This window comes from Phaethon aethereus (genome assembly GCF_964289735.1).
Source record: "Phaethon aethereus genome assembly, chromosome: Z".
In the NCBI taxonomy this organism is placed as follows: Eukaryota; Metazoa; Chordata; class Aves; order Phaethontiformes; family Phaethontidae; genus Phaethon; species Phaethon aethereus.
This window is the reverse complement of record NC_138577.1, coordinates 29,412,843-29,435,374: the sequence shown is the minus strand read 5'-3', so window position 1 is coordinate 29,435,374 and position 22,532 is coordinate 29,412,843. Positions and strand designations below refer to the sequence as shown.

Sequence of the window (22,532 nt, the reverse complement as noted above, 5' to 3'; positions counted from 1 at the left end):
CCTGCTGAAGAAGAAGGGGTTTGCTTGTTAGTAACTCTACAGCGAGATGTCTGTGTTCTTTGCAAGAAGATTGAGACTCTTCTTTTTCCTTTTTTTAAAAAAAAAAACAAAACGTAAAGAGTCTATTTTGTAATCTGGAGCACGTGACTGCAGAGTTAACCTTCCACACAAGGAAGATTACTGAGGGAGTGATGGCTGACCAGCTCCGTAGTTACACTGCAGTAACAGCATGCAGGTGTGTCAGCTCCCTCATCACTATGAGTTTAACTAGTGCATCCACCAAAGCGGCACCGATGACGCTTCAGTGTTTGCATTAACCATTTAATTAGAGGTGGCTTAAAGCCTGAATTCCTCCCCACGGTGAGTTCCAGCTTTCAAATGTGTGATTTGCCCTCTGAACACTTCACAACAACTTTCCAAAATTTGTATTGGGATCTGTCAAAACATCTAGTTTGGTTAAAGCTTGAATTACTTCACTGCGACTCAGATATCTGCTTATTCACAATATAGTTTATAACACAATCTGCAGAAGGCCTGTTAAAAAGTAATTTCTGCTGAGGCTGAAATGGTTTTGTCGCAGTATAAGAGATGCGTTAGTTTTCCCTTTATAAAAATGTAATCCGAAACAAGATCTTTCCACACAGAAATTAAACTGCATAGAACATCCGTCCCAGCAACGCTTCCTCGTTCTTCCTTCGAGCGCACAGGACCACGCGATGACAGCTGAAGCAGGAAACCCCTCCAGAGAAGCGGCTTCCCGCTCTGGCACCCTCTGCCACCTCCTTGGCACCCTCCCTGGCCGCGCAGCCCCGGGGCCATTGAGAGGCCGTTGAGGAGCGTTGAGTATCGTTGAAGAGCCTCCAGAAACCGGTGCCCGGCGCGGGCGGGCGGCCTCTGAGGCGCGCTCCCGAGGCCCGCCCCTGCCGGTCCCGTGATGGCGGAGGCGGAGCCCGGCCGGACTTCGAGTGGGTGGTTGGGGTCTGACGGAGCAGCCGCGCTATGGGCAGAGCCATGGGGGTGGCCGGGCTGCTGGTGGGACTGTTACTCGTGCCCGCTGTGCTGGTAAGCACCAGCTTTCGCCACGGCGCCCCGCGGAACGAGCCCACGCCAGAGCCGGCCGAGTCGGAGCCGGCCTCGGGCGCCGTCCCCGAGGACTCGCTGTGGCCTCTGCCGCAGTCGCTCCGCTCCTCTTGCCGACAGCTGCAGCTGGCCCCCGGCCGCTTCCAGCTGGTGCACGGCGCCGGCTCCTCGGCGGGGCCGGCCTGCGGTCTGCTGCAGGACGCCTTCCGCAGGTGAGGGGCGGCGGGGCCGGGGACGCAGTGGGGCTGCAGGCGGCGGCTCGGGGGCGGGAGCGGTTACCTCAGGGCCCCGCCGGCGTCTGTGCTTCCCCGGCAGGTACTACGAGTACATGTTCGGGCAGTCCCGCTGGCGGAACCGAGCCCGCAGGCCGCTCAGCGCCCGAGCGGAGCCCGAGCTGTCGCAGCTGCAGGTGGTCATCGCGTCCCGGGAGCCCGGCTGTCACAGCTACCCGCATCTCGCCTCCAGCGAGGCCTGTGAGTACCGCGCACAGCCGGTCACCGCGTTTCCCTCTCCTTCCACGGCTTATACGGCATCGTTAGCGCTTGCTTTCCAGTCATGTGTCCATGTAAAAGTCAGCAGATTATTTTTTTTTAAGGAACCGGAAATCACAGGCTCACTGAGGCACACGAGAACGTTTCACAACAGTGGCAACCAGAAGATAATTCTTGCTCTTAATGCTCTGGGAAGTTTCTGCCCTCAGTGAATCATGAAGCTGGTTAGAAGCGTAACCTATGATTTCTGTAACATTCATAGGTTACACTTGAGCATTCAGCTCGTTTGCCTGCTGCTGTCCTTTCTGGTAACTATCATTAAGAATCAGAGCTATTATGCTGTGCTGTACCCAGTTATGTGTGGTGAGATCTATGCATAGTCAAGAGATTATCCTTTCTTTCAGTACAGAGTGTTGACTGAAGGCTGGCTTTGTTAATTCATCTGCTTTCCTTAGATAACTACATTTGAATTGAAGCTACCTACACTGGTTTATGTACATGGTATTTCTTTTTTTCCTGGAAAACTGAAAAGTGTTCATTAAGCTTGTTACTCATTTTGCAGTATTATAAATACACTTTCTTTCTATCAATAGATCTAAGAAAGGATTTAAAACTGTGATGGTTATATTGGATTTGTTCTCCTATGCTTCTTTAGTTCTCATGACTGAAGCCCAGAGTGGAGAGATACTCTAAAATCAAATCCTAATCACCCAAGAAGTTTCTTAACAGAAAGAAAGATGAATTGTGTTGCTTTTCAGCTGGGCAGGTTAACACTGAATTCAATATACTCAATTCATCTAAGTCCATCTTGAGATAATCTTCTGTCCTAGGCAAGGCAGTTGTTTGGTAGCCAGGACACAGGTCCTTGGAAAAAGATCCTTTTAATCTTAAACCTTACATCTGCAGCAGGATTAATTCCACCTGCCTTGTGATACAATATACTGATTTTAAGTTTACTCAATCTTTGTGGTACATTTAGCCAGGTAGCTCAATTTTTATGTGCAAGGTTATCATACATTTCACTGCAAAGGAAGTAGAGCAGCAAAATCACTAATGCTTTAGAATTTTTCTGCCACAGTCAGGTTATTATACTGCTTTACTACTTGTTGGACTTTGAAGTGCTTTGTGAACTTCAGCTTTTAACCAAAGCTGGTTCTTCTCTTCTGTCAGGGAATCTGTCACATCATGTGATTTTTAGGTTGCACTCTTAAGAACAGTCAGAGCTTTTCCCTCTGCTGCATCCTGTTACAAATAAAGTGAACTTTTCCTCATGTACTAAGCTGAGCTTTCCAGTTGTAAGCAATGTTTTAATTTTCTACTTTTAATGGGAAAACTTGTTCAGGGAACAAATGCTGAAATACGCAGTTATTAGTCATTTGCTGTATTGAGTAATTTGGCTCCTTTTCTTAATAGAGGTAGTATAGGATAGTTACTGACTGATCCATAGCAAGAGTATTGAATATGTAATCAAGGTACAAGTTATCTGCCCTTCTACCTGCTGGCTTCTTCCCTGCTTGTGTAAAAAGTTCCAAATAGCCATACAAAACTTGTTGGTGTTCATTTAGGGTGCAGTAGGTGTTCAGAAAAAAGGCTGCTGTCTTGGAAGTAAATCTGTGACTGAACTACAGTTTAACCACAGGAAGACCTATGGAGATTGCAGTAGTCTTCTAAGCTCTGTTTCTCACCCAGAACGTCCAGTATATGCAGTCTGTGTTCAGGTTAAAATGGAAGCTTGAGGTACTTTCTTCATGTCCCTGAATGGCTTTTCTCTGGTAGTTTAGACAAATGTTTGAACTGTATAACTTACAACCAACCTTTCTTTTATACTGAGGCAGATCCCATAAATCATTATACTGCAGTTTACTACTGATTTTTTTTTTCTGCCGCTTCAAATGTGTGACTCTGTTCAGTTTATTATTGCTTTGATGTTTAAATAATAATATAAATCTATAGATTTATAGATATAGTGTAATTTTATACCTATGTATTTATGTGATTTTTAAAAAATTAACATACTTAAAATATTTGTTTCATAGAATCATAGAATAGTTTGGGTTGGAAGGGACCTTTAAAGGTCATCTAGTCCAACCTCCCTGCAATGAGCAGGGATATCTTCAACTAGATCGGGTTGCTCAGAGCCTCTTCCAACCTGACCTGGAAGGGTTCCAGGATGGGGCATCTATCACCTCTCTGGGCAACCTGTGCCAGTGTTTCTCCACCCTCATTGTGAAAAATTTCTTCCTTATATCTAGTCTGAATCTACATCTTTTAGTTTAAAACCATTACCCCTTGTCCTATTGCAACAGGCCCTGCTAAAAAATCTGTCCCCATCTTTCTTATAGGCCCCCTGTAAATACTGGAAGGCTGCAAGAAGGTCTCTCAGGAGCCTACTCTTCTCCAGGCTGAACAACCCCAACTCTTGCAGCTTTTCTTCAGAAGAGAGGTGTTCCGTCCCTCTGGTCATTTTGGTGGCCCTCTTCTGGACCTCCTCCAACAGGTCCATGTCTTTCCTGTGCTGAGGGCTCCAGAGCTGGACGCAGGACTCCAGGTGGGGTCTCACCAGAGCAGAGTAGAGGGGCACAATCCCCTTCCTCGACCTGCTGTCCACAGTGCTTTGGATGCAGCCCAGGATAGGGTTGGCCTTCTGGGCTGCGGGCGCACATTGCTGGCTCAGGTCCGGCTTTTCATCTGCCAGTGCCCCCAAGTCCTTCTCAGCAGGGCTGCTCTCAATCCCTTCATGCCCCAGCCTGTACTGATACCAGGGGTTGCCCTGACCCAGGTGCAGGACCCTGCACTTGTCCTTGTGGAACTTATGAGGTTCACACAGACCCATTCCTTGAGCTTGTCCAGGTCCCTCTGGATGGCATCCCAACCCTCAGACGTGTCAACCGCACCACTTAGCTTGGTGTCATCTGCAAACTTGCTGAGGGTGCACTCGCTCCCACTGTCTATGTCATTGATGGAGATACTAAAGAGTACTAGTCCCAGTACAGACCCCTGAGGGACACCCTCGTCACCAGTCTGCCTCTGGACATTGAGCCGTTGACCACTATGCTCTGGCTGTGATCTTCCAACCAATTCCTCTCATCCACCCAACCGTTCACCTGCCAAATCCATCTCTCTCCAATGTAGAGAGAAGGATGTTGTGGGGGACTATGTCAGAGGCCTTACAGAAGTCAAGACAGATGAATCCGTAGCTCTTCCCTTCACCAGTGTGGTCACAACATCATAGAAGGCCACTCGGTTGGTCAGGCAAGACTTGCCCTTAATGAAGCCATGCTGGCTGTCTTGAATCCCCTCCCTGTCCTCCATGTGCCCTAGCATAGCTTCTAGAGGATCTGTTCCCTGAACTTCCCAGGCACAGAGGTGAGGCTGGCAGGTTGGTAGTTCCCAGGGTCCTCCTTTCTACATTTTTAAAAAATGAGTGCAATATTTCCCTTGTTCCAGTCTGCAGGGACTTCACCTGACTGCCAGGACTTTTCAGATATCATGGAGAGTGGCTTGGCAACTGCGTCAGCCAGTTCCCTCGGGACTCTGGAATGCATCTCATCAGGTCCCATAGACTTGTGTATGTTCAGGTGTCTCAGGTGGTCTCAAATCTGATGTTCTTTTACAGTGGGAGGGACTTTTCTCTTCCGGTCCCGGTCTTGCAGTCCATCCCCTTGAGTGGTGTGAGAAGAGAGATTGCCAGTGAAGACTGAAGCGGAAAAGTTGTTGAGTACCTCAGCCTTCTCCTCATCCATTGTTACCAGTCTGCCAGTCTTGCTCATCAGGGGAGTACACTTTCTTTGACCTTCCTTTTCTAGGTGACATACCTGTAGAAGCCCTTGTTGTTATTCTTCGCATCCCTTGCCAAGTTCAGCTCCACCTTGGCCTTCCTGACCCCATCCCTACACAACTGGGCAGTGTCCCTGTACTCTTCCCAGGACACCTATCACTGCTTCCACTGCCTGTGCATTTCCTTCTTGCCCTTTAGTTTGACCAGCAGCCATGCCAGTCTCTTGCTGTACTTTGCTGATTTCTTACACAAGGGGATCGAGAGCTCTTGTCCTCTATGGAAAGCGTCCTTAAAGATCTGCCAGCTCTGTTCTGCTCACTCATCCCCGAGAGCAGTTTCCCAGGGGTTCCTACTGACTAACTCCTTGAAGAACTGCAATTTTGCTTCCCTTAAATTCAGAGTCCTGACTTTACTCTTCACCTGCCCCATATCTCTCAGGACTGCAAACTCCATGAGTGCGTGATCACTGCAGCCCAGACTGCCTCCAATCATGGTGTCGCCAATTAGCTCACTTGCATTGGTGACCAACAGGTCCAGTATGGCATCCCCTCTGTTAGGGCTGTCTGTTACCTGGCACAGGAAGTTAACCTCCATGTACTCCAGGAGTCTCCTGGACTGCCTACAGCTCTCCCTGCTACTTTTCCAGCAGATGTTGGGGTGGTTGAAGTCCCTCAGCAGGACGAGAGCCTGCGAGCACAATGCTTCCTTTAGCTGGAGTAAGGAGGCTTCATCAATAGATGCCTTTTCATCAGGCAGCCTGTAGTAGACACCAACCACAAGGTTCCCTTTGTTGCCTCAGTCCCTGATTCTTATCCATAAGCTTTCGACCTGCTCATGGCTATTCTTCAGAGATGGATCTTTGCACTCTGTCCATTTCTCGACATAGAGGGCAACGCCTCCACCCTTCCTTCCTCACCTGTCCCTTCTGAACAGCCTGTAGCCATCGGCCACTGCATTCCAGTCATGGGATTCGTCTCACCAAGTTACAGTAATGACAGCCAGGTCGTAGCTTTCTAGCAGCACAGTGGCTTGCAGTTCCTCCTGTTTCTTGCCCGTGCTGCGGGCATTGGTGTAGAGGCGCTTCAGCTGGGCTGTTGGCCATGTCACCTTTTTAGAGGAACACACCTTAATTCCTTTGAGGTATTTCACTGGTGTTTCCCTTTTGGCTTCTATTAGATTAGGAGCCCCTGGCTCATGTCCGTAAGACTTTAAGTGTGCTGCAGTGTAGCCAGCATGTCTCAGAGCAGCTGACTGAGGGCCCTCACTAGCACCCCATCCCTCTACTTCACTAAAAGTTCCTGAATCACCTTAAATGGAAAAACAAAATTGCTTTAGCTTTTTTTTTTCCGGTGCTTTGTACTGTACTCCAGTACCCAAACTTAAGGGAGGATTGTTATGGATACCTTCAGATACCATTCTTCATTTTACTTACCTTACTTCATCTCACTGCCCCTATACACGAGGTTATTAGATGGTGGGGTCTGATTTTTTTTTTCTCTTGTAATTTAATTACTTTATAGTAAGCACCTAACAATATTAATTGACAAGCTATATCTCTAAAAAAAATATGTGAGCATAATCTATATAAAAGGAAGGCAAAAAGAGAAGTAAAGTTCTGCGGTTAGGTCTGGCTAAGTTACCCAACCATTATCACCTATGTCTTAAATGCAAAAATATCATCTGATATGTTTTAAGTCATTTGGGTTAAACTTTGCTGGAGTTCTGGCCAATGTGCAATATTTAACATTGCCATTATTAAGCACCATATTTGTTTTATCATCTTAATGATTAACTTTTGACTCTCTAACTAGTAGCTTGCAATATTTCAGGAGCACATAAATGAAAAATAGCTGCACGGTATCACTCTTAAAACAGCATTCCTTAGATTTGAAAAAGCAAAGGGAGACATGGCACTTGAAGAATCTCTTTAATGCCTGTTAGCATTGTCCTGTCAATCCATGGTTCCTTGAGGAATAATTTTTTTTTTTTTCTGTAGATCATTTAACTGTAAGTGAGCCTGTGGCTATACTGAAAGCAGATGAGGTATGGGGTGCTTTAAGAGGTAAGCTGATACTTTTCCTATAGAGCTATTTGTTCTGGGTTTATACAAACTCCATGCTCGACTAAGAACCAGCTGACCACTAAGCCTTGTGCTCATTCAGTCCTTCATGGGAGGTAAGCTTGGGCATAGAGGCCAGAAGGATACCAGGTGTATGTTCGTTGGACCCTCAGTCCGGATGCTCAGCATCTCAGATCCAGTAGCACACAGGAAGTGCACTGTTGCTGTGCCTGAGATCAGCCAAGCCAACCAAATCATGGGTGCTAAAAAGCTCTCTGATGTACAGTGTGAACAAATTATTCTCTGACTCCACCTAATAACTGAAAATCACCAAGAAGACCATAATGCTGAAGTTTTAGTCTGCTGTTCTTACTGGAATATTAGTCTAAATCAGCAGATTTTTCATGCTGAATTAGAAACTTCATCAGTTCCAGAAATGAGAGGAATAAATGTATGACAACACCAGAAGTTCCTACCTTACTATCAGTAACTTCCATACTATTCAGGGATTAATTTGGTACAGCTGAGCTGTAGTGCTAATGTTCAGTACTTGTGTATAATGGAGAACTTGACTGGTTCTCTCTTCAGAACTTCGTTAACTGTGGTGCTTGAGCGATTAAGGAAGCTGTGCTAAAGAGAAACTCAGCTACAAGGCATTCTTTCTAGCTACGTGAACACCTGTAAATAGTTATGGTCCTGTTTTTAACAAAACTTTAAGGACAAGTACTGAGTTGTACTCCAGATCCCTTTCTCAAAATTTTTTTTCCAGGTTTGGAAACCTTCAGCCAGTTGGTTCATGAAGATGACTATGGAAGTGTAAGTATAGCTATTAACTAAAACAACAGTCCTGATAACAGACAACCATGTTCTTTGTGAGGTGCTCTTCCAGAAACAGCAAATCTCCTAGTTTCATAAGTATTTTTTCAGAAAAGGATCCTTGAAAGTTGTTAATAAACCGAAAAGTAAGTATTTCTTGTTTGAAATGGTGAACATATAATTGGAATTCTAATTTTTAAATCTTGTTCTCATAGTTTCTTGTCAATGAATCTGAAATCAACGACTTCCCAAGATTTGCTCATAGAGGAATCTTACTAGACACTTCAAGGCATTATTTACCATTGAAATCTATTCTTACAAACCTGGTAAGTGGGCAGTTTTCTATCATTAAGAACAAAAGCTTTTCGTCATTGTGTTTTGCTCCCTGAAGTAGGTAGCAACTGGAGCTGGTATGAAAGGAGAAACCGTTTCTTCTGGCTGTCCTAAAAGGACAGAGTGAACTTTGCTGAGTGAAGGTCAGAACATACAGCAGAGGGGAATTGAGTGGGCAGACACAATGATTAGTGAATCTGTAAAGGAGGCTGGGATTTGTGGTACCTTGGGTTTTCTGTATTTTCTGTTGCCTAAACCAGCTCACGTATTTCTTGGAAGCATGTTTTGAGACATTTGACTGTCTAAGACTGAGACATCAAGCAGTACAGGGAAGACCTTGCAAGTTCTGGCTTCAGTGCCAGTGGTTGCAGGAAAGTTCCAGTCTTTTCAATAACCAGGCTTTGGTAGTCCTTTCTTAGGCTGCTAAGAGCAAGCCAGTAGTTAAGTAGTACAGAGCAAGGAGGGAAATTGGCAATGTTCATTGTAAGCTACTGATGTCTTTCACTCTATCCCTTCAAAAAGGAAAAACAAACAAACAAAAAAACCCAAACAAAACTTTCTCCAAAAAGCTTAAGTAAGTACACTAGGAATTGTGTGTACTGCCACCTTGATGGGAAGGTGCTGAATTTGTATAATTATAGCGGCCAAAGCTGTAGGCTTTTCTGGTTTGTACTCCCCTTTTCTACTGTTGAAATCCTTGTAGCAGGGCTTTTTTGGTGGGTTGAGATGGAGGAGCCTTTGAATGGTTGAACATGCTGTGTCCTGTCTTGTCTCTGTCTTGCTTTTTCAAGATAGAATAGGGTTAGAAATTTCCCTTCCATGTTGCAGAACTTTGCAGAGCAGGTTTAAGGTGGGCAGGAAGAGAGTGCAGGTAAAACCAGTCTTCAGTTCTGAGGTCATCCTTGAACTGTGCTCAGAACTTGCCCCTCCATGTTTTATTTACCACTTGTATTTACCTTTAGGATCAGTCCCTGTTCAGCAAGTAGCATTTGTGTGGTGTTTCATTTACAACTGAGGGTGCTTCAAAGTCTCAAGCAGTTGCTTGTGTCAATGTTTGTTCTCTTTTCTGAAAGAGACAATGTCCAAAGAGTAACTTGACTTTTGCAACTTTAATTTCTAACCATTTTTGTGTTTCTGTGACTCTTGCTATTCTGTTTTCTTTCTTTAAATTGTGTCTGTGGCTCTAATACTTTCACTGAGCTACATTTTATGAGATTTTGCTGGTTTAAGAAGTGTGCTTTTCCTCCCACCTCTGTGCCTGCCTGAATCCAGGCTAACCGAATGAAAAGCAGCAGTAATCCCTTTAGTGACTGATATGTGGTAATTAGATGCTTAAGGCAGCAGTTCAGGCACATTTCTTGTTTATGTTCAGCTGCTGTACTGTATTTCCAGGAAGGGCATTGTCCTTGAGGAAGGATGAGGTTAAGGTCAGGAGACATAATTTTATATGGGGAAAGATGGTATTTTTTAGAAATGCATGAAGACATGCGGTAATTAAAACTTCTGCTGTCTAATAAAACAGGTGAGATAATTTTGAGGAATGGACAAGGTATAGATCTTCCTTTGGATTTGGTGGGGGTTCCTGAAGAGATTTTGCCACTGCTTTAAATACAGCTTGGTGAAAAAAGAAAGGGGGAGGGCTGGAAATAATCACACCATGGCAAGAGATTGGAAGCAACTGTGTTGCAACTACTCTGTCCCTAACAATGTAAAGGACACCAATTCCATCTGCTCACAGCACGTGACACTTCTAGCGATGCTAACAAACTTGCATAACTCAGGGTATGTGTCTAACTGTCCATCTGGAGTCATAATTCTAAAATAAGTGTGTTAACATTTATCTTCAAGTTCAAAAAAGGGAATTACTGACACTAATGTCTGAAAACATAAAGGGAACACTGTCTTCTGTGGGGAAAATGCATGGTTTATTTTGCATGCATCTGAAATGGATTTTGCAGAAATCACTAGTAGGGATGTACTAAATAGTAGGAAACTCTCATGCTGCTTAGTTTTTGAGTCCAAAGTATTTAGGTAGAACAGTATAAGCTTATCTGTAAGCTGAAATAGCTGATGGTGCATAGAGAATTACCATATGTTCTGAAGTGGAAGAAATTCATAAGCATTTATAGCAGTTCTTATGTCAACCAGTGTAGCATGATCAGATCAAGAGCTTGTTGACAGGAGTGGTGCAAATAGATGGCAGAGGAATGGAGCAGTAGTATAAACAGGCTGGTGAATTTTGTTGTATGCTTCTGGGATTCTGTGAAACATGGTACGCTTTTTCTTTGTTTTTTTTTTTTTTTTGTTTGTTTGTTTTGTTTTGTTTTTTGTTTTTTTTTTTTCAGTTGTTGCTTTAGGCATGCAGGATATACTGGGACAAGACCACCTTTTTTGCATAGGTTTTCTGAGAATGAAATGCTTAACTAAACTGTATTGTATTACTTGTTACAGGATGCCATGGCTTTTAACAAGTTCAATGTTCTCCACTGGCATATAGTAGATGATCAGTCATTCCCTTACCAGAGTATTTATTTCCCTGAGTTAAGTGACAAGGTGAGTAAACATCATTGGAACAGGATGGGAGGGCAGAAATCTGGCACGTATTTCGTGAAAATAAAATGCAGAGCCTATCAATGGTTGAATACACCTGTGTTGGCTGATTGTGAAGCAATCCCAAAGGACCAGTAACCAGCAAGTCCACATTTAGGATTCTACCTTAGTGTCTGTGTGTACCATGTTCAAATCTTCCTTGGTGGATGCATGGTAAATGACCTTCCTAACTTTTCTATGCAAACTTGCTGGTGACAGTGATCCTCAGTGTTTGCAGGCCTTCAAGCAGTAATGGTATGCAAATAATCTGTTTTAGGAAACCCTGCTTGGATTTCTGTTGGTTTGTTTGTTTAACTGCAGACTTCCTGCCACTCAAACAAATGTAAGAGTTTCCTGTTAGCTCTAGGTTTGGAGCCAGTGCAGTAGTAATTTTGACATTTCTGAGATCTAGTTAACATTACAAAACATGACATGTCTATAAGAGGTCCAAAAGTGAGAGGTTGTTTTCTAAAACAAATACAGTGCAATGTATCTCTTTATTTCCTGATTCACAGCAGACTTTGCTAATTAATGAAAGCCATCATGAGGTTCGTGCTCAGTCATGTTAACAGTAGTAGCCAAATCTGTTTTAAAATGCATTCTAGAATCTGACCCTCATGAAAATTATGTAGTCAGTGCTTGAGCAGTTGCTGTGAAGAATTTTGTAATTCAAAAATTATAAATGTTGGATGGTGCAGTCAGATTATTTTTCCTTGTCATGGCTGTATAGTTCTGTCCTATTCCCCACTGACACCTGGAGAGAGGGAGATGGCCTTTGTCTCAATAGCCTTCTTTTTAAAAGGCTTCTTGTTTATCACTATCTTTTTTGAGTAACTCCGCTGTGGAAATCATTTCCAGATAAATAGAAGCTTAAGGTGCTCTTAATCATGAGGAGTCATGATGCTCTTCTTACGTAGTTTGGCTCTTTGGCAGGCATGTGTTTCATCAAAATGTTTCAGTCTGGGTCACTTGTCACATTTGTTGGCTGTGTGGGAGTGGACTCTCAAATTCAGTCACAAAACAAACATGCCCTGATGCTAAATTGGGCATTGTATTAAAACTGACAAGCGGAGGTGTTGGAAGAAGACGCCCATTCTTTCTGACTTGGCAAAATTTTTCCATTAGTCTTGCATGTTATGTATGAAGGGCCCTATGTTTCAGAACTAATGATGCAGAGGTGGAGGGGAAAACCAATTTATATTTTTCAATTCTTCTATATAGAGGCATCTTTCAAAAAAATGATGGAATGGAAACTAGCTTTTCTGTTTTCTCCTTAGCTCACAGTTACTGAAGGAAGGGACAGTTTCCTCAGGAGATTTATCTTAGTGTGGAAAAAGGGATTAATTTTTGTGGGGTTTTTTTCCCCCACCCCCACTAGTCAACCGAAAGTCAGTGCAGTTGCACATGTGATAAACCAGAAAAGGCTAACTTGTAAAACTGCTCACCAGTCTAAATTATAACACTTTAATCCCAATTTTGTGAGCTGCTGGTACAGCGTTTTGTAAACTGTCTCTAAATGTGAATACTTTTACAGGGTGCGTACTCCTATAACCACATCTATACTCCTACTGATGTCCGTCTGGTGATTGAGTATGCTCGGTTAAGAGGCATTAGAGTCATCCCAGAGTTTGATACCCCAGGACACACACAGTCTTGGGGAAAAGGTATGTCCAAAAAAGTATTAATGTTTGAAAGATTGTGGTAAGTAGCGTGTAGGAAGCAAATGAACTTGTTAAAAAACAGCCTTTAAACTGCTTTGAAAGGCCCTTGATAAGAGGTAAAGAAGGGGCAGACTCAGTGACGGTCATGACCTTTATGTGTTAGAGGAACTAAAATGAACAGAGAAAGCTGACGCTTCCTGTGCTGGGTGTGTGTGAGAAGGCACAGACACATTCTGTCTGCCTTAGACTTCATGTTGTTTTTTCCCCCCATCCAGTACTCTTGAGTTTAGAGTAATAAGGCAGTGGCTAGAAATAGTGAGTTGCTGTCTCTAGGGTAGAGATTTCTGCTTTGAGAAGGTTTTTTCGAAGTGGTTGGTGTTTCTATCTATTAGTAAAGTGGTAATCTGCTAGTGTGTAAAACACAGGAAAGTTGTCTGCTTCTTCACTCTCTATCTTCTGGATTTCAGAGCAATACTTCTCTTGATAGAGAATGCTTGAATCATGAGAGTGGTGGTGTTTACATGTACTTAAGGACCAGGGAATTAATGTGCCATAATTCAAAGCGCACTGACTGGAATTTCATTGGAATGAAGTAAAGATTTTTCTAGCACTTCATAGCTTTAGCTTTAGCCATGGGGCAAGTCTTGTACTTATCCTGTGAGGATGTGGACATAATGTTGGAAGATGTCTTAGGCTCTTTCTCACTAATTTAAAATGAGGAGGAAAGGAACAAGGCAAAACCTAACTTTTCTGAACAGTCTTTCTGAATCCTTGTTCTCATGTGGTCTCTGCTGTTATGGAGCACTAATGAAAGCCAGTGGCTTGCATGGTGATATGTGAGGTAGTCTGCATTCATATTAAGAGCAAGGTTGAGCTCCCTTGCCTAAAATAAATTGTTCCTGCTAGCTTCTTGTATAATAGCTTTTTTTAATGTGATGCACAAGGGGCAGTCCTAGCTTTGCCTATGAACCTGGATAGCTATGCTCTGTTTGCATTCAAATTCCAGATATTGGAGAGAAGTCTTAAGGCATGTGAGGAGAGTAGTTGAAGCAATCTACCACTAGGTCCCTGTTTGGGGGAAATGAGGTCAGAGTAGGAAATGCACAGCCAGAAAGGTGCTGCTGCAGTGACAGTTTACCAAATAAACTGGACTTGAGAATCTCCAACCTACATGCAATAACTTTTTTCCTATTTTGTTATCTTGGCTCATGTTGCTTCAGGTATCTTGACTCGAGAACAAGTGCTTAGTTTTGATAACTTTCTATCTTTCCTTTCCTGTGTAAAGGTAAATTCCTAGCAGACTGAGGTAGGACATCTACCTTGAGCCATATACCTCCCACCTACTTAGGTGTTAACAAAGCAGAGTAATAAAAAGAGGAAAGAGGCCTCTGGAGCACAGTTGTTATGTTTGACTTTCTAAATTTATGAAAGCTTCTTTATTCAAGTAGTCATCCAGAAGCTGTTTTCTGGGTATAGTGACATGTTCTGTAAAGTAGTGTGTGCTAAATCACAAATCTAAAAGTCAGAGTCCTGATTTCCAGCTGGAGGGTTCTTCAACCTCGGGCAAGGTCTTTTATTTCATCCTGCCTTTATTTGATTATACTTAGAATAGATGAGCGCGTAAGTCATGAATAATGACCTTTTTGATATGGATAACAGCCTCTTCCAGCTAGCAAAGTTAGCATACTGACATGGAACTGAATATCCTCTATTAATTGTTTCTCTTAGGTCAGAAAGGTCTTCTCACCCCTTGCTACAGTGGAGAACAGCCAACTGGGTCCTTTGGACCTGTAAATCCCATTTTGAATACGACTTATGACTTCATGACTACATTCTTCAAAGAGATCAGCAGTGTATTTCCAGATGCGTACATTCATTTGGGAGGAGATGAAGTGAACTTTGATTGTTGGTATGGTGACAGTTCAAAGAATAAATACCTAGTGCCTCTTAAACTTGCCTAAATCCATCGATTATGGAACTCGGTTGCGTGAGACAGTTTTCACTGCTTAACCCAAAGATCTCCACTCCTACTTCTGTAACTATTTACAGGCAGAGCATTTGTGATCCTCAACAAGCAAGTGATGTTGTGCAGAATTTTGCTTTGACTAGTAGTTTCACAAATGTTCAGGTACGCTAAAGGGTTTCTTTATGAAAACTTCCTGTCAGGAAGGAGAACTAGTGTGGTAGAAAAGTGCTATATAAGATAATTGACATTTAAATGCTTTGTGTTAAAGGAAAAGCAGTTCTTTCCATTGAGTTCTGCCTTCCAGAAAAATCTGCTAACATTCAGTATTACAGTACTGACTCTTGTGTGTTTAGAAGTATGGCATGTATTAATAGAGTTTTTCAATTGGTTGTGGATTCTGAATATTTTGGAATTTCTCTGCTAGAGTAACTAATATTACAGGATTTATAGCAGATCTAATTGTATGAGTGTTCAAGTTGATCTAGTTAGTATTTATATGTTCTCTTGAAACATCAATTCTGAACAGTCAGGACTTGCTTTAATTTTTAAAAAGAAAGGAAATTTCTGACAAATGTTTTACCCCAAAAGCAAACCAACACTTTTGTGATATCTTCCAAAATTCTTGATGTCACTCCTGCAGATCTCCTGGTACTATGGCTGCTCAGTTTCCAGACCTGCTGGAAACTTTCCCACAATGTTGCAGAGAAGCCAAGAACCCCAGAGCTCTTAGGATGTTGAGGCAGCCTGCCAGAAACTGCTTCAGAGCAGGGACTCCAGTAGTTCTGCCAGAGAAGTAGGACTATTTCACATTGGGATGAAACTGTTTAAAAATACCGAAATCATGTTAGCCTGCTGTTTCTGCTCTGTTGTGCATTCCAAGCTATGGAGTGCCTAAGGCATTAGCGAGTGTGCTGTGCATAGGTGGAAATGGTTGGGAAATCTGGTTTAAAACAAAGTTCGTTAATTTTTTTTTTTACTTGTTTTGTTGTTACTATTTAAGGAAATCTAACCCTGAAGTGAAAAAGTTCATGAAGAAGCAAGGATTTGGCATTGACTATGCTAAATTGGAATCTTACTATATTCAGAAGTATGTTGGTTGTTTTAATTCTTGCTCAGCTTTTCACAGCCAGTATCTGGGGTGTTGTTGAGGTGCGGGTACTGAAGTTGATTTAGGTTAGCCTATATTACTTTCAAAAATTGCCATGTGTTGGGGACTACCTACTTTATTTTAATTCACTGAATGTAAAGTTCACAGCTTTAAAATGTGGTACACAACAAGGACATGTAGGCTTGTCCTACACTTACTCTGAATGTATTGAGTATCTTAAACTAGGTTATCTGCTGTAATGTCAATGGTGGCGAAGAAAAGTTCTAAGGGTTTGCCGCTGCTTATTTCTCTCATACTTAAGTAACATGGATTTAGACACCTGTATAAGTTGCTGGTAGTTTGGAACATCAGTTTGTGTTATTGCACATGCATATCCCTATAAATGGGAGAACATCCTCGTTGAGGCAGAGCACAGAAGGCTCTTTTTTCTTGGTCCACTATGCATTGCTGGGAAAGGCCTGATGTGCCTTAGGGTAGAAAATGTTGCTACTTTGTGTGCCTATACTGATCTCATTTAAGTTCACAAACATGATCTGATTTCTAAACTTTAGGATTTTGGACATTGTTTCCTCTTATAACAAAGGATACATGGTCTGGCAAGAAGTGTTTGATAACAAAGCACAGGTAAGATGGGAAAAGAAATAAGATACTCTTGCATAACAGCACAATATTGGGGGAGGCTTCCAAAGTAGACTAGTAGTTACAGTTGTGTCTCTTAAGACTTAAAGCAAGTCTGATGGCTTTAGTCAGTCTTCCCCAGGTGTGGGGCCTGCCTTGACATTATCATTTATTGAACAGGTAAAATAGGTGGAATAGGAACACCAGCATTGAACTGCTTTCTAAAGGTGAACACAGATAATATGCTTTAGAGCATCAGAGTAAAGGGTAGGGAAGTTTCTATGAATTTTTTGCCCCTAACCCTGCCCTCCCCCCCCCTTAACTGTGTGTTTAGTCTAGTAACACCAGCTGGTCAGATAACTGGTGCATGCAGGAACCCTCTTAGGGCATTAACTATCTGTAGTATAACCTAGGCTTCAGTCTAGTGTAAAATCTGTTTAAAACCAGCAAAGAGCTAATCAGCTTTAGACTGGGGGGGTTGAAAAAAAATGACAAAAGATAGCTTCCAAGATGTTCCTCTTCAAAACAAAATACCTAGTTTTGAAATCCATCATCTTTTTTCCTGGTAACAGCAATTAGGATTCTTTAATGTTTTTGGGTTTTTCTGTTTGGTTTTTTTTTTTCCCCCTTTTAGCTGAAACCAGACACTGTAGTTCAAGTGTGGATGGAAAACAACTATGCTTATGAACTAAGCAGTGTCACTGGAGCTGGGTTCACGGCTATCCTGGCAGCTCCCTGGTACTTAGATTACATTAGTTATGGGCAAGACTGGAAGAAATACTACAGCGTTGAACCACTTAACTTCCCTGGTTTGTTACTTTTTTTTGTATGCGTGTTCTGTGCATGACAGTCTTTGGCTCATAGTGAGGTGTAAATGGAAAGATTAAGGCTATTTAGAGTGCTCATGAAGTCACCATGATCAAATATGCTGTACTCAAAGGACTGTAATGTCAGCTAGAACTCTGGGAAATTCTCAAATAAAAAAAAAGGCAACTTTCCACAGGGAAAAGTATCGTCTTCTTCAAGCATCTGGCACTGGTGCTTCTGTGAAACAGGATGCTGGACTATGTGGACAGATGCATCATGCGTTAGGGGCAGAGGTGTGCCTCTTGGTAGACAGACACTGAATTCCTATGTTAGCAAGCTCCTAGAGTGTTAGACTGTTCTGGAAAAAGAAAGCTTCTCTCCCTCTGGCTAAAGCTGATAAAAGCATCTTATGGTTTCCCCGTGTCTTTCATTTTGTGCAAGGTAGCTCTCAGAGCTGATTAGGGAGGACACCTGGCTTTGTAGCTTTTTCAAGGAATGTTCTGTGTATGGCAGAATGAACAGTTTCAATCAGAACTGAAATCTCTGAAGAATGTCAGAAGGCTCAGGAATGTCTTCAGAGGATAAAACGTAAAATCCTTTCTGGCAGAGAAGGGAAACAGGTTCTTTGGGAAAATGGCCTGGTCATTCTTACATTCAGTAACAAGACTACTGGAAGGTTAAGTTAGTGCTTAGGATAGATAGTTTATATGACAGAACAACAAACATTGATCCTCTCTCAGTATTGGAAAATGAAATTGTTGATATATGTCCATCTTCTGAGCAAATAGAAATTCTAACTATCTGCTTTGAATTCAGGATCTGAAAAACAGAAAAAACTTTTAATAGGTGGAGAAGCCTGCCTGTGGGGGGAATTTGTGGATGCAACTAACCTCACACCAAGATTATGGTATGAACTGCTTTATTGTTACATTTTTAGAAAGCTAGCTACAAGGAGCATTAATTAATACAACAGGACTGTATGTTAGTGGTAACAGTGCTCTGTGCTGAACCTGAGCAGCTATAAAAATTTATGCTTGTGGATATATAAGATGTAGTATTAAAAACATTAATCCATTCTTGGTTATAGACCATACCTACTTTAAAGCTCAGTATATCTTTACAGGCCTCGAGCAAGTGCTGTAGGAGAAAGACTCTGGAGTAGCAGAAATGTGACCAACTTGCAGGATGCCTATAAAAGACTGACTAATCATCGATGCCGCATGCTCCGGTAAGATTAATACCTATAGTAAAGCTTGGTTCTCATGCCTTATAACCCATGCAGTTCAAGTACAGGCCTACATTGCTGGCCTGGAAATGAAGGGAGGAGAGCTAGCAGACTAGACTCTAGTCTGAGTATGTAAGTGTCATCCCATGTGTTTTTGTAACCACTGAAGAGGAAGAACAGCTACATTAAGACAGGAGTTCTAGACAGTTTTGCAGCTAACATTTTCAGAGCTCATTAACTTTCTTCAGTGAAATACTAGAACTCATTTATGTCTCTTTCCTCTAAAGGAAAAACCAACACCATGATTGACTTACTTCAGACAAAAAGGATATTAAAGGGTATATGGGAGGAGTATACAGACAGGAGAAAAAGCAGACTTTAAAAAAAAAACTTTTTAATTATTTATTATAAATAATAATTAAAGGCCTGCAGCAGGCAATCAAGTGGAACTATTTGCAGGAGAGGTGAGCCTAAGCGAGCTATTCTTTCAGGTATTGCCTTAGTGTAGGGACTGAAAGGAGTGAATAAGGGGTCCCTGATAAATTTTAATTAATTTATGAGTACTGTAAACAAAGTCAGTTCATAATTCGTTATTCTCTGCAGTTCTTTCCTAAAAATTACCTAGCCTCATTACTGGCTAATTGCTAGTGCTGTCTTTGTATATTTGCAGTTGTAGAAATGAGTGACTTCAAGATTTTAAGTCCATGTTTGACTCCATTTTTAAAGCTACACTGTCAGAGAGCCTTTTAGGTTTTCCCAAATGCTGCTGCAAAGGTGGACTGCAGAAAGAATGCAACATGCCATTTAATTTCTCCACAAAAGCTTATGACAAGTCATTAAAAATCCCAACTGTGTGAAGAAGTATTTATTTCAAGGTAGATACAAATTGGCTTTTTAAGAACAAGATACAATGGCAGTTACAGTCAGCACTTAAAACTCAAGCACTCTGCTTGTGTTCCTGTAGATATGTTAGCATGATTACCTCTTGGAATCACTGACACTTAGCTCTTCAATCAAGGTAAGAGTGACTGAAAGACTTCTAAGTTTTGACTTGTTGGGTTTATTTCAAGCTGGCTTAAAATAATGCCATAGGAAAATAGCTGTATGTAATCTTCCTCAGTCAAGAGAAAAAGATACATTAAGAGACTTTAAAAATACATATTAAAAATAAAAAGGCTTTAAAAACTTGTGTCCTATCACTTAGCTGGATGGTGCATCTCTTGATGAGGCTCAGAGAAAACACTGATAGAACTAAACAGTGAATCGTACAGTGGCTGTACCTTTGGGATTAGGGTTTTACAGTGAACTAAGCCATGCTATTCCTGGACCTGGTTAACTATTGCTGCATCTCCATCTTCTTCCTTAATGCTGGTACTTGTATTGCCGTATAAGGAGCTGCTCCAGATGACTGCAGCTGTTCTGGCAGTGCTAGCATAAGAGATGCAGAACGAAGGGGCAGACTAAGGGCTACTCCCTGTACTTCTTGCACACTTCTTCCTTAAACTACTTCCTGGTGCTAAAACTGCTTTGCTAGCATATAAATGTATGGTGAACAATACCTGTTATAAACAGATTACCTTAATAAAGGGATGTGTCTTCCTGAAAAGGATTCCTTTTTATATAGGCTTTGAACAAGAAACACACTAGAGAAATCATTGCCTTTCTACTGATGAAATGAGTGTTGCTTGGAGCTGCTGTTCTGTTCCCTTTCATGTATATGGGGCTTCCTTAGCATTGTGCAACTCAAAGAGCCACTTTAATCAGGCAGGCTGTTGCAAAGTCTTAGAGCATGGGCAAAAGACTATGTCCCTACTAGCATCTTTATACATGGTATATACAGACCACGGCAGTTGCAGCAGGCAACTTCAGAGCCTTTCTGAAGAGAATGAACAGCTCTGGCTTGCTCTGCAGCTGGGTACCAGGGAGTGAGGGAATGGTTAGGTAGAGCTCTGTAACAGCTCGATCACAGACACTGGAAGAACAGTCACTAGAGCTCTGTAACAGCTCGATCACAGACACTGGAAGAACAGTCACTAGAGCTTTGTAACAGCTTGATCACAGACACTGGAAGAACAGTCACTCTGCCAATGCAAGGCTGAGGCCACTGCTGTTGAAGTAGTACCATGAAAGCAGTAGCTGCTATTCAGATAAAAAGTCAGCTTCCTGTAGGATACAGCAGCCCAAACTGCAGAGAAATGTTGATGGGAGAAGGGAAACAAAAAGGTGGGTGTATGTTCTGGAAACCTAGGCAACAACCCTGTCTTTTACAAAGAGTAAGTCTGGCTTGGGGCCAAGCAATAGTTCAAATAAGCTATTTCATTATTCACTTTCTTCCACTGCAGCTCTTAAGTGTACTTTAGACACCAGTATATATTATCCTACAAATCACTGTATCAGTACTATCTAGTTCTTAAATTCAGAATTTTGACTACAGCTACTTTAACATATTTTATACTATCTTACTGCACCATTGTAAGCTACAGGTGGTTTTTTGTTTGTTTGACAGAATAATTTATGATAGTATAGCTGGAAAAATTCTGTTTACTAGAACTGGCTCCCTCCAAAAAAATGAAAATTACATCATTAGAGCTGCATATGAAGGAAACAGTGGAGCTGGGGACAGGGGAGTCTGTAAATGTCAGCTGGTTCATGTTTTCACATTCATAGAATCACAGAATGGTTTGGCTTGGAAGGGACCTTAACGATCATTTAGTTCAACACCCCTGCCAGGGACTGGGACACCTTCTACTAAGTTGTTCTTATGACTTCTTTTCAATAAAAGCTATAGATTTTGCAGAAGATCAAGACAACTAGCCCCTGAATTTAAGCTTTTCAACCTGTTTTATAATATCCTGGTACATCTGATTGAAACAGAAGTACAATCAACAGTAGAATAGGGCCACTTTTCACTCCCTAAATCTGTTATTTCTTGGAAGTAGTTTTGCTTACACAAAGATTAAAAATAGAGTGCTAGTATCTCTCTTCCTGCCTACAAAACCAGCCACTTGTTTGATTATAATCATACACATTCCACTTTATTTTAACAGCCGTGGCATAGCAGCTGAGCCTGTGTTTGTTGGATACTGCGCCCATGAAGCAAGAGGGTAGTAACTGCTGCAAAGACTTCTAGTCAACAACCTGAAGTGCCTCTGGGGCATGAATATATGTACATGCAGTTTGATATTTCAACCAAGAGTTAAAATTTTCACTTCTAAAATGAAGTTATTTGACATTCTTGTTGGAGTAAAAATGATGTGTTTTAGCTTTCAATAGAAATTGGGATTCTTCCCTGTGAAATCCTGAAACTTGGTACTATAACGACCAATTCCAGCTTCCTTACGTTCTAAAGTTGAGGAAAATAAAGCTAGGACACTATTTAAATAAAGAGCAAACTATCTTTTTATTTCTAAGTATCTTATCATTTGCTATTCTTCTATGTAACCAGATAATTGCAAGTCAGAACTGGCTTGTAATACACAGCACATCAGAACCATTACAGCTTAAATCACTCATTCCTAAAGGTAAAAAAAAAAAATTTAAAAAGTCCTCCCTCACCATACTCCAAGGTGGTTGGGAGAACTCTGCCTTTCTTTCATCTTTTCACATATCTTACTCAATTTGCAGAAACATCCATGCCACTTATTTCCTAAAGCAAACTCAGGTACAAGTTACACTCAGTCCTGAACTCTGGTTCAAATTGGTTTCTAATACAGTAAGTAATACTTACAGTTGTATGGTTTAAAATGCTTATTCACCATACTCTTGTATTCAGTTGAAAACAAATCAAGATACAGACTGCCAAAACTGTAAAGTCTTCTCATTTATAGACATAAACTTTACTTACTGAAGTAAGAAACAGTCCTAATGGCACATTAGTGCTCATTTTTATGAAGAGGATTTGCATCACTTCTTATCTCACAACTATCTGCAATGAGAATTTGCAAAGCAGCAGATAGTGGTTGCATCTCTGGTTCAGATGCTTTGCAATTAGAAGGTTGTGC

General features: G+C 41.7%; 1 protein-coding gene across 1 annotated transcript; it reads left to right on the top strand.

Moving 5' to 3' along the window:
- Positions 1-999: 999 nt before the first annotated feature.
- HEXB (hexosaminidase subunit beta) lies at positions 1,000-21,639 on the top strand (the record flags this gene model as incomplete). The annotated part of the gene is made up of 14 exons (XM_082013394.1): positions 1,000-1,292; positions 1,396-1,553; positions 7,346-7,411; positions 8,178-8,224; positions 8,440-8,550; positions 11,009-11,110; positions 12,681-12,810; positions 14,536-14,716; positions 15,774-15,860; positions 16,433-16,505; positions 17,134-17,308; positions 18,123-18,213; positions 18,430-18,534; positions 21,579-21,639. 14 exons carry the CDS (start codon positions 1,000-1,002, stop codon positions 21,637-21,639), a joined length of 1,680 nt encoding a protein of 559 aa, XP_081869520.1.
- Positions 21,640-22,532: the final 893 nt, after the last annotated feature.